The sequence below is a fragment of the Hyla sarda genome, chromosome 2, assembly GCF_029499605.1.
Source record: "Hyla sarda isolate aHylSar1 chromosome 2, aHylSar1.hap1, whole genome shotgun sequence".
Taxonomy (NCBI): Eukaryota; Metazoa; Chordata; class Amphibia; order Anura; family Hylidae; genus Hyla; species Hyla sarda.
In genome coordinates this window covers 179,593,841-179,606,049 of record NC_079190.1, presented here as the reverse complement: position 1 = coordinate 179,606,049, position 12,209 = coordinate 179,593,841, and the positions used below count along the sequence as shown (strand labels likewise).

General features: G+C 38.8%; 1 protein-coding gene and 1 long non-coding RNA gene across 3 annotated transcripts in view; one reads left to right on the top strand and one right to left on the bottom strand.

Annotated features, from left to right (window-relative positions):
* SHOX (short stature homeobox) overlaps positions 1-11,247 on the top strand; it is a 35,104-nt gene extending 23,857 nt beyond the window's left edge. For both annotated transcript variants that reach the window (XM_056555838.1, XM_056555837.1), the window contains exon 5: positions 8,869-11,247. In XM_056555838.1, coding sequence (XP_056411813.1) covers positions 8,869-9,114 — 246 coding nt within the window. In that variant the 3' untranslated portion in view covers positions 9,115-11,247. The remainder of the gene's footprint in view (positions 1-8,868) is intronic.
* LOC130355559 (uncharacterized) overlaps positions 1-12,209 on the bottom strand; it is a 96,883-nt gene that overhangs the window by 21,485 nt on the left and 63,189 nt on the right. The window lies entirely within an intron of this gene.

Sequence of the window (12,209 nt, the reverse complement as noted above, 5' to 3'; positions counted from 1 at the left end):
GAGTATGCTTCCGGACGCTGCGTGCGGAGCTCCGAAATGCAGGGCAGTGTACAACCCCTTTAAGTTGCAATGAAAGTAAAAAGCATTGCTAGAAGGACAATATAAGAAACCATCTGAACACCTTTGGCCTAGTGGTTATATGCTACCTTCATGGCATAATTTGTCATGACTGTTTTTTCAGTTTACTCAACTACATTGAGATGGGGGAATCAGAGGGGGTATGGAATCCCCTCTTGCTTATTATGACATTTTAGCATGTACATAATGAGCTCCAGAGCGCCCTTCTTAATAGAAGTTCTATGGATATTAAGTTGGCTAAAATAAAACCTTCAGGAATTACATCATTGTGAACTCATTAGAATCATTAGATGGACATTAAGGTCATTATAACTATTGCACACATAATGGGAACAAATAATTACACACATGTGGTTGTGGCCCCAGTATATGGGCACATTTGAGGATTTTACATTGACCTAAAAGATAATATATATTTATTAAAATTTCCATCAAAGATAAACAATGCATTAATGTTTTATCAAATAAAAATGTACAAGACAAATCATGCAGTTGGCCTTATGGTCACTAGACTAAATGCAAATGATGCTAAGAAAAATATGAAGGAATAAGGTTCAATAGAGTGCCCGCTAAATAGGTTTACTGTTATGAAGTTGGAAATTAAATGATGCAGTTACTTTACTTATGATTCATGAGAACATAAATAAATGCTTATTTGTACTCTCCCAACCCAAGAAATGCTTCACTTGCATTCTGTGTTCATGCTTATGTTAGCGTAGTCACCTAAAGAATCTTCTTCCCTTATGTATGATAAAAAACAGATTTATTAGTGCACAGAAAATTGAGCTCACACTTAGAGAAATACATATGTTATATCATTGTATTACTGGTGATAAAGTCTGTTATAAGTCGATTATAAGTTAATAAGATTGTTTATTAGTATTTTTTTTTTTTTACTAATGTAAAAAAAATTGCTAAAAAGTACTTTAGTCAGGGCATGGTCTTCAATGTCTTGAATTATAAAGTTGTAATATAAGAAATTATTAAGCAAAACCAGATTATTAAAATGGCATGACAACCATAATAATAAATAATGATATTTTCAGCACTATTTAATCACAGACACCAATCAAATTATACATTTTGTACTTAATTAGGAGTCAAAAACAAATTATGAAGTCAATTGAACTGAAAAAGAAAAAAAGTAATACTTTTTATCCCAAATACAAAATAAAAACATCAATAATATATATGTAAACTTAATTTAACTTTAAAGTTTACAATATGTTCTTAATTTCTATTGGGTATTTTAATATTTTATTTTGGGAGTGTTAATTATATCCGCAACAATGAATCTCTTTATACAGTCAGACAATCCCCGAACATTCCATTGAAAGAATTAAAATTTTGGGAGTGTAAATTTAAAAACTCATGAAAAACTTATCAAAGTCTTATCAAACTTTATGTTTAGCAATGAAAATAATGAAGGCTTGCATATAACATTTTGGAAGGTGTTTTAAATCCATAGAGACTCTTGCTTTCTCTTGATGCAGAAACTGGTAGTGAATGGAATTTGAATAAACATTAGAAGAATTAGTATAAATATATATTTTATAGGTTACTTTTTTATGAAATACAGAAAATAATTAAAATGCTATAAATCTAATTTTAATTATAAATCTAATTTTCTGAGCAACTAATGTTCTTTAATGGTTTTTAAGACTGGGAAATTATGCACACACATAAAAAAGTTATTAATAATGAAAAGTTACACAAAACATTAAGTTCAAGTAAAATGTGAAATAATATTAAAATATTGTATAGCAAAAAATAAGTAACTGTTGGGATATAGAGTCTGCAACTATTCACAATGGCCAGGGGTCTACAATTGTGAATCTCATACACATATATTCACCCTTTTTTTTTTTAACCTTTTTTTAATGACACATTTCATTTTTTATCTCAACCAAATCTCAAGGCCAAATTATTTTCACTTTACTAATATTGCTATTGTCAAGCTGCTATTAGCTTATTTGGCATTAAGTACCGTAGTTAGGGGAAATGTCTCAAATGTGTAATTCCTGTCCAAAATGTTATGTTCCCTTTTCTTTGAATAATTTGACTGTCGTGATTGGAACACACATCTGGATTGTGGACTGGAATAGAGTTTAAAGCCTTTAATTTTTTTTTGTTTTGGAAACCTTATGCAGATACATGACAATTGAGTTAATTTGTACTTTCAGATAGTAGCTATTTTATTGAAGCACGTAAAATTGGTTTACAGGTTGATAAAATTGGTTTACAGGATTTTTCAATAAAATGAACTTCAGCTCTATTATTATTATTATTTTTTTTAACTCATAGTTTTTTTTTTAAACAAATATTTTTATTAGTCACACCATACAGAGAACAGTGTCAATATAACATCAGCATGCAAGGCTACATATACAGTATAGTAATACAGCATAATAAAATAATAGCACGGAATGTTTTTAGAAACTCCCTTGTAAAGGAATTACATTTTCTTTTTTTAAATTCATCAGTTAAATTTTTAAAGTAATGTAACTGATGAGAAAATAACTATCTGTTCTCTTTAGGATATCTAGGAAGTTTGAAGGCCTCATTGCTATTTTATATGAGACATGAAGTATGAAAAAGATTGTATCTACTTGTGAGGGAGTGTCAATATTCCACTGCACAGTATTCAAGAATTTATGATGTCTAACTGATTTACTTATGTAACATAAAATTTACTAATGAAAGTTCTCTTTCACTTTATACCATTCAATAGGTAAGGTAAAAAAAAAAAAAATGAAAAAAAAAAAAAAAAAGCTACAGTATTACAGCAGCTTTACTCTGCATCCGTGAAAAACAAAAACCTGAGAAACAATTAGTGACAAAATGAGACATATAAACAGTTAATTTAAAACAGTAGGGGGATGTCCTGAAACTAAGGCATGTTATATAAAGGGAGAGAAAATGAGAAGCACGCTTATATGAAACTCTATCAGTAAGCAGAAAGAAACTGTTAGTTTAAGAATATAGGAAAAAGCTGAAAATAATGGATTAAAATGTATTGACTTATTCATTCCATTTTTATTTAAACAAAGAGCGAATTGTGTAAACATTTACATGTTTTGGTTTTTTAAATGGTTTTTAAAGTGATTTAAAAATAAAAAAATCTTACCGGATTTAATGGGATATTCTGTTTAATGTTCGCACAATAAACTGAGCTCTGTATTTATAGTTCCTAATATCAACCATATGTTTGAATGAATCAATAATTTATTATTCATTAATCTGTGTACGCTTACCTTTAATTGATCTGTAGGCAGCTTAATATGATACAATATATATAATTTTTTTTCTCCCAGCTTCAGTTAACTAAATGTGTTCCTGTTACGCCTAGCGCTCCGGGTCCCCGCTCCTCCCCGGAGCGCTCACGGCGTCTTTCTCCCTGCAGCTCCCCGGTCAGTCCCGCTGACCGGGAGCGCTGCACTGTCATGGCCGTTGGGGATGCGATTCGCACAGCGGGACGCGCCCGCTCGCGAATCGCATCCCAGGTCACTTACCCGTTCCCGTCCCCTGCTGTCATGTGCTGGCGCGCGCGGCTCCGCTCTCTAGGGCGCGCGCGCGCCAGCTCCCTGAGACTTAAAGGGCCAGTGCACCAATGATTGGTGCCTGGCCCAATTAGCTTAATTGGCTTCCACCTGCTCCCTGGCTATATCTGGTCTCCTCCCTTGCACTCCCTTGCCGGATCTTGTTGCCCTTGTGCCTAGTGAAAGCGTTTTTGTGAGTCTAAAGCCTGTGTACCAGAACTTCTGCTATCCACCCTGACTACGAACCTTGCCGCCTGCCCCCGACCTTCTGCTACGTCCGACCTTGCTTCTGTCTACTCCCTTGTACCTCGCCTATCTTCAGCAGCCAGAGAGGTTGAGCCGTTGCTAGTGGATACGACCTGGTCACTACCGCCGCAGCAAGACCATCCCGCTTTGCGGCGGGCTCTGGTGAAAACCAGTAGTGACTTAGAACCGATCCACTAGCACGGTCCACGCCAATCCCTCTCTGGCACAGAGGATCCACTACCTGCCAGCCGGCATCGTGACAGTAGATCCGGCCATGGATCCCGCTGAAGTTCCTCTGCCAGTTGTCGCTGACCTCACCACGGTGGTCGCCCAGCAGTCACAACAGATAGCGCAACAAGGCCAACAGCTGTCTCAACTGACCGTTATGCTACAACAGTTACTACCACAGCTTCAGCAGTCATCTCCTCCGCCAGCTCCTGCACCTCCTCCGCAGCGAGTGGCCGCTTCTGGTCTACGACTATCCTTGCCGGATAAATTTGATGGGGACTCTAAGTTTTGCCGTGGCTTTCTTTCCCAATGTTCCCTGCACTTGGAGATGATGTCGGACCAGTTTCCCACTGAAAGGTCTAAGGTGGCTTTCGTAGTCAGCCTTCTGTCTGGAAAAGCCCTGTCTTGGGCCACACCGCTCTGGGACCGCAATGACCCCGTCACTGCCTCTGTACACTCCTTCTTCTCGGAAATTCGAAGTGTCTTTGAGGAACCTGCCCGAGCCTCTTCTGCTGAGACTGCCCTGTTGAACCTGGTCCAGGGTAATTCTTCCGTTGGCGAGTATGCCGTACAATTCCGTACTCTTGCTTCAGAACTATCCTGGAATAATGAGGCCCTCTGCGCGACCTTTAAAAAAGGCCTATCCAGCAACATTAAAGATGTTCTGGCCGCACGAGAAACTCCTGCTAACCTGCATGAACTCATTCATCTAGCCACTCGCATTGACATGCGTTTTTCTGAGAGACATCAAGAGCTCCGCCAGGAAAAAGACTTAGATCTCTGGACACCTCTCCCACAGTCTCCACTGCAATCTGCGCCTAGGCCTCCCGCCGAGGAAGCCATGCAAGTGGATCGGTCTCGCCTGACCCTGGAAGAGAGGAATCGCCGTAAGGAAGAGAATCTTTGTCTGTACTGTGCCAGTACCGAACATTTTTTGGTGGATTGCCCTATCCGTCCTCCACGTCTGGGAAACGCACGCTCGCACCCAGCTCTCGTGGGTGTGGCGTCTCTTGATGCTAAGTCGGCTTCTCCACGTCTCACGGTGCCTGTACGGATTTCTACTTCAGCCAGCTCTTCCCTCTCAGCCGTGGCCTGCCTGGACTCTGGTGCCTCTGGGAATTTTATTCGGGAGTCCTTGGTGAATAAATTCCGCATTCCGGTGACCCGTCTTGTCAAGCCACTCCACATTTCCGCGGTCAACGGTGCCAGGTTGGATTGCACCGTGCGTTACCGCACGGAGCCCCTCCTAATGTGCATCGGACCTCATCACGAGAAAGTTGAATTTTTGGTCCTTCCCAATTGCACTTCCGAAATTCTCCTTGGACTACCTTGGCTTCAACACCATTCCCCAACCCTGGACTGGTCCACTGGGGAGATCAAGAGTTGGGGTCCCTCTTGTTCCAAGGACTGCCTTAAACCGGTTCCCAGTACTCCCTGCCGTGACCCTGTGGTTCCTCCTGTATCCGGTCCCCCTAAGGTCGTTAGGGACTCTGCCTGCCACAGGAAATGCCTCTCCCCCCCTCCCAGTCCCATCAGGCAAGCCGCTGTGTCCCCTCATGGCTCCCGTCCTTGTGTCTCCCTGCCCCGTGCCAAGCTTCACCCTCTGCCCTCCCTCCCCATTCCTACTCCTGCTGTACTGCCTGCCATTGAGGAAACCATCCATTCCTTCCCGGTGTCCTCATCCCAGGGGAGGCAGTCACCGGACAAAAAAAAGGGGAGACCTAAGGGGGGGGGTACTGTTACGCCTAGCGCTCCGGGTCCCCGCTCCTCCCCGGAGCGCTCACGGCGTCTTTCTCCCTGCAGCTCCCCGGTCAGTCCCGCTGACCGGGAGCGCTGCACTGTCATGGCCGTTGGGGATGCGATTCGCACAGCGGGACGCGCCCGCTCGCGAATCGCATCCCAGGTCACTTACCCGTTCCCGTCCCCTGCTGTCATGTGCTGGCGCGCGCGGCTCCGCTCTCTAGGGCGCGCGCGCGCCAGCTCCCTGAGACTTAAAGGGCCAGTGCACCAATGATTGGTGCCTGGCCCAATTAGCTTAATTGGCTTCCACCTGCTCCCTGGCTATATCTGGTCTCCTCCCTTGCACTCCCTTGCCGGATCTTGTTGCCCTTGTGCCTAGTGAAAGCGTTTTTGTGAGTCTAAAGCCTGTGTACCAGAACTTCTGCTATCCACCCTGACTACGAACCTTGCCGCCTGCCCCCGACCTTCTGCTACGTCCGACCTTGCTTCTGTCTACTCCCTTGTACCTCGCCTATCTTCAGCAGCCAGAGAGGTTGAGCCGTTGCTAGTGGATACGACCTGGTCACTACCGCCGCAGCAAGACCATCCCGCTTTGCGGCGGGCTCTGGTGAAAACCAGTAGTGACTTAGAACCGATCCACTAGCACGGTCCACGCCAATCCCTCTCTGGCACAGAGGATCCACTACCTGCCAGCCGGCATCGTGACAGTTCCCAAATTGATGGGGATTTTTTTTAATTAAAGCAAATACAGAAAAAATTAGACACACAATCTAACTTTCTGCCCAAAAATTACTCTACTTTCCTTTAATACACACTCTTAATTTCAAATATTAATATGACATTTTTGATCTGTGAACACGGATAACTATCAACTGAAAATGCTGAATGTAACCCAAGCTCATAGCTTAGTATTCTAGCATCTAAAACATTTGGCTCTGCTTCTTTTCACTGAAGTTTTACACTTCAATGTTTCAATTAGTAGAAATGCAGAAGAAGGATAGCATAGGAAGGTAAAATAAGACTTTGCTTTGAATGTTTTATTTGCTACAATGTGTCCCTATTCGTGCTATTTCATAAGTACAGAAAGCCCTTTTCTTAAGTGTTAATAAAGTGCTACTGTGAAAGTTATAGGTCTATATATCAAATTTCTACTCTGCCGAATGTACACAGATTCTGCCCCACACATAAGGAAAATGTTCCCATTATAAGCTATTGGGATTTTCTAATTTGATTAGGTTTCTCTAAGAATTTATCATCACTACGGCTCTTGATTCACACATTTTCACAGTTTTTATTATAGTATAAGTTAAACAGATGGTTATACAGTTTGTTTCCTTCTTTTCAGTGAGTTTTTGCAGACATTTACAAAAAAATTGCCTTTTTAAAATGTAATATTTGGCATAATACTTTTTTTTTTGCAATATAGTTTAATTTCATGGTGCTTTTAGTGTTTCATTGTCAATACAAACTGGTTGTGAGTAAAGAAAAGTCATGAATTTACTTATTTATTTCATTCTGAAATTACTACACATTTGTCTTCAGTATAGAAATTAAAGGGGTATTCCAGGCAAAACCTTATTTTTTTTTATATATATCAACTGGCTCCGGAAAGTTAAACAGATTTGTAAATTGCTTCTATTAAAAAATCTTAATCCTTCCAATAGTTATTAGCTTCTGAAGTTTTCTGTCTAACTGCTCAATGATGATGTCACGTCCCGGGAGCTGTGCATAATGGGAGAATATCCCCATAGGAACTGCACAGCTCCCGGGACGTGAGTCATCAGAGAGCAGTTAGACAGAAAACAACAACTCAAATTCAGAAGCTAATAACTATTGGAAAGATTAAGATTCTTTAATAGAAGTAATTTACAAATCTGTTTAACTTTCCGGAGCCAGTTGATATATAAAAAAATGTTTTGGCCTGGAATACCCCTTTAATAGCATGAATCATTTTGCTTGTAAAGAGAAGCAGTGAAACCAATTTATCCTCCATTTACAGATGGAGGATTATAGTTGTGATTATAGTACTCTTTATTTGAGATATTTATTTTTTATTTATTGTATAATAATATAATAAATATGATTTTTTATTTACCACACTATTCTGCAGTACTTTACCATTCAAAGTGTACATGTATAAACAATCAGGCATTACAGACAAATTCAATTAAAAACCCCAAATACTCAATTAGTTAATAAGGATCAGCAGAAAGTATTGGGCTAAATAGGAATGTGACTACAATAGAAATCATGTAATAATATGTAACAATGAGTACTAGTTTTTCTAGAGGCCCTTTGGAAAATGAAAGCAGCAGCCTCATTGGTTGCCATGGGTATATGACAACTTTCATTTGTACCAATTAATTTCCTCCTTGGTTTAGAAACTGTGTGACATTTTTTAACTTATAGACACAAATATATTTTTTAATAAGGACCCATTACATATGTCCATCATCCGGCGGCATTTTCCTCCAGTGATACATTCCCCTGTCCAGCATGTACAATTAATGAATGCCATATCCGAAACAACTGATGCACTTTTGTCATCAGTTGTGGCATTAGATTCGGTGAGTTTAGGCTGAGCTGGACATATGTGACCCCAGCCATAAACAAAGGCTAGGTTTTCTTGTCTTAAAGGGGTTATTCAGGAATAGAAAAACATAGCTATTTTCTTTCAAAAAGCACTCCCCGTCTGTCTCCAGGTTGGGTGGGGTTTTGCAGCTCAGTTCCTTTGAAGTGAATAGAGCCAAGTTGTAATACCACACACAACCTGGGGACAGACGTGGAGCTGTTTTTGAAAGAAATTAGCTGTGTTTTTCTATTCCTGGATAAACCCTTTAATATGTCTGTAGGCAAAAAAGTATGGCTTAGTCCCTGTATGTAGGAAACCTTTATATTCTTAAATTATTTACTTTGATAAAACATTAGTATCTCGCATGCATGTTTAAGCATCAATATCTTTGTATATCAGTGACTTGCTGTTTTATTAAACCTAGCACATAATGACAGATTTATCTTTTGATATTTCCTCCTTCAGGTCCAAGCTCAGTTACAGTTGGAAGGAGTCGCCCATGCACACCCTCATCTCCACCCGCACCTGGCTGCCCATGCACCCTACCTTATGTTTCCTCCTCCACCCTTTGGACTTCCTATTGCATCACTGGCAGAAACTGCATCTGCTGCTGCTGTGGTTGCAGCTGCTGCTAAAAGCAACAGCAAAAACTCAAGTATTGCTGACTTGCGACTCAAAGCCAGAAAACATGCAGAGGCTTTGGGACTCTGACACTATTAGCCTTTGGTATAATAGTGAAGTGACTTCTTTGTTTCCCTTTTTCTGCCATTATATGACTCTACAGAACACCAAATGGTAAAAGCTTTGCAAATGTAAAGGAAAAAAAAAAAAGATGGGCCTGTACCTGCTTCTCTAGAAGATCAACAAGGAGTGTGGAGGATTTTTTTTTTAAATAAAATACGCCATTTGGTTCAGCTCTTTGCACATCATGAATTTTTATGATGCTTGCAACTACAGTGATTCTAAATCAGTATGATAACTGGAGTAGTTAAGAACATGGCCTTATATTATTTGGACATGATCGGAGAGGATTGAAAGAAGAGGTATTTTTTTTTACCCTGAACAACAAAATGAACTTAACAACATTGGCTGCTTTAAGAATTACTTCTGCATGTTACCGAGCAAAAAGAAAAAATAAACAAAAAGAAAAAAAAAGTAAAATATATACATATTATATATTATAGATTTCAAATCACTGGGGCTGGTCTCCATAATGCCAATGCTATTATTCCACTGCCACAGGAATCTTTCATTGCAGAAACAGTTTCCCAAACCTATAACGGACTTTTGGACATGAACAAATAATCAAGAATCATCCATCAGTTAGTAAAGTAGTCCTCTCACCTTCTCACAAAAGCAGGCAGCAATAATGTATTTTTTTCAAAATACCATATTCTGGAAAGTATTAACATATGCTAAGTATGCCATATATTGGTGCTTTCAACGTACTAAAAAGAAAACTGGTTTTGCTACAAAGATAAAAATCAACCTTACATAACATCAAATGTTTTGTGCCATTTATCTGTAAGCAGTCACTAAGTTTAAAATACAGAATGAAGTAGATTTGGAAAAACCATAAATATTAATTTATTGGAAAGAGGGAGATGTTAGTCAATGGTGTCAGGAAATAATACTGAGACAAAATGAATTCTAGTTAAATGCAATTGAGTGCAGTAAAGTGCAATACTGTAAATATTATAGATATTAAGAATGACATCTTCAGATGTTGATAAATAATTTTGCATTCACCTAGGCCCAGCCTTTTGTGCTTCACTTGGGTGTTGCAGTTCATTTGCCAAATGAGTAAATTCCATGGGAATGGATTAAATAATATTGTCTTTTTCCTTGTATGAGGAAAACTGCCATGGTTTAGTCAATGTGCCATAAGATGATGATTTCAGCTCAAAAGCTGGCATGGTGGTTTTTATTTCTGGGCTTTTATTTTTTTTTCTTTCAATTATGAATTGAATACATCTAGGAATAATAGACCATTACTGGGAAAATGCTGGTTGCAGTAAGCAATGCAAGGTATTGATAATGTAACAAAAATACCAAAGTGTTTGCTTTTTTCTTTTATTTAATGTAAAATGTGTCCAAATGACTTTTTAACACTATATCATGAATTGCCTAACAACAAATCCAACACTTTTGATGAATTATAAAAAAAAAGGAAAAAATATTGCAATTTCTGTTTGGACTTTGTGTTCCATACATAAAGACAGGCAAAGCATTTTGTTTCTTTGTAAAAATGTAAGTGGATGTTTTATTTATTTTTCTGTTTGAAATTTTATAAATGTGTAATATTCTAATTATGTTGAGTGTACATTTTAATATGCTTTGCATTTATTTTTATATGTTGGACACCTGTTGCTTTTGCCATAAGTTTCAGGCAATTAGCCAAATCAGAAATACCCTTTTTTGTCATTGTTTATGCCCATATAAATGAACTCCCTTTGGTTGTTTCTGGAGACATTGACAAGTAGGGTTGTTCATCTGATGAATTAATCTTATTGTTTTAATAAGATGCATACATTATGCCAAACGTACATGGGCATCATATCACCTAATACAACACACTGCGCTGCATATACAGTTATTGTATGTCTGGATGAACAGGCATTTCAGGGATAGTAGAAGAATAGACTGTTGAAAATCTTAAAATTTGTCATTTTGCATCCTTGAATTTTTTTACATTTTTTTTTTAGCTAACCTTCCATACCAGCATGCTTCAGCACAGATCCACTAAAACATGTTCCATTCGGTTTCAGAGTGTATTAGTAAATCACATGGTATGAATGTACATCTTGATCAACAAGTGGAATATAAATAAATGTATAAATATCTGCAATTGTGAAATAGCCAATGATTGAAACAATATTTACATAAGCCATGAAACCTGGAGATATCAAAGGGCTGAAGTTACTGATGTCTCTCAGCAGAATTTATTGGCAAAGTGGTAAAGCATCAAAAGCAGGATGTGGCATTAGCACATTGCACCATTTCCATTTAAAGGGGTATTTCCTTCTCATAACATGATGGAATGCTGCTAGGATGTGCCGTAACTTAAAGGGGTTATCCAGGAATAGAAAAACATTCACTTCAATGAAACTGAGCTTCAGTAACACACCCAACCTGAAGACAGATGGGGAGCGTTTTTTAAAAGAAATTAGCTCTGTTTTTCTATTCCTGGATAAGTCCTTTAATGATCAGCTGGGCTCCAACCTCTGGGTCCCTAGCTACTAACTTAGATCAGCAGCTCCCTTACAGTCTTCCCAATGCACAGTGACAGCTCCAAGCACAATGCGAGCACGAAGACGGAAATACCCCTTTAAGGATGTTGGAGAGTTCATTGCAGTACCTGATTCACAATGTTTCCTACAGCATGAAAAATATTACAGCAATGCAGGAAATAACACATCTGTGTTAAACACCCAGAATAACCCTAATAAAATATCTTGCTGTGTATTTTTAATGAAAACTACTTTTTTCAGTAAACACCTATGCATTATATACATTGTTGTCTAGCTCTATTTTCAGGATATGCATTTTGCATAATATTCCATTGACTCTAGATACTATGCCAGACTCTGAATGCCTGTACTACTTGCTAATGTCACACAGTTGATAACAGTGACACTAACCAGCCAAGTGCCATTGTTATATAAAAATAGCTGCAGAGTAAAAAAAAACAATTCTGCTGCCACAAAGTCTTCAAAAAATGCAAAACATCTGTGTCACATTTTACTGCTCCAAGCCTGAGAAGAAGAAACTCTAGGTCACTCATTAACAGATCAATCCCCTTAGGT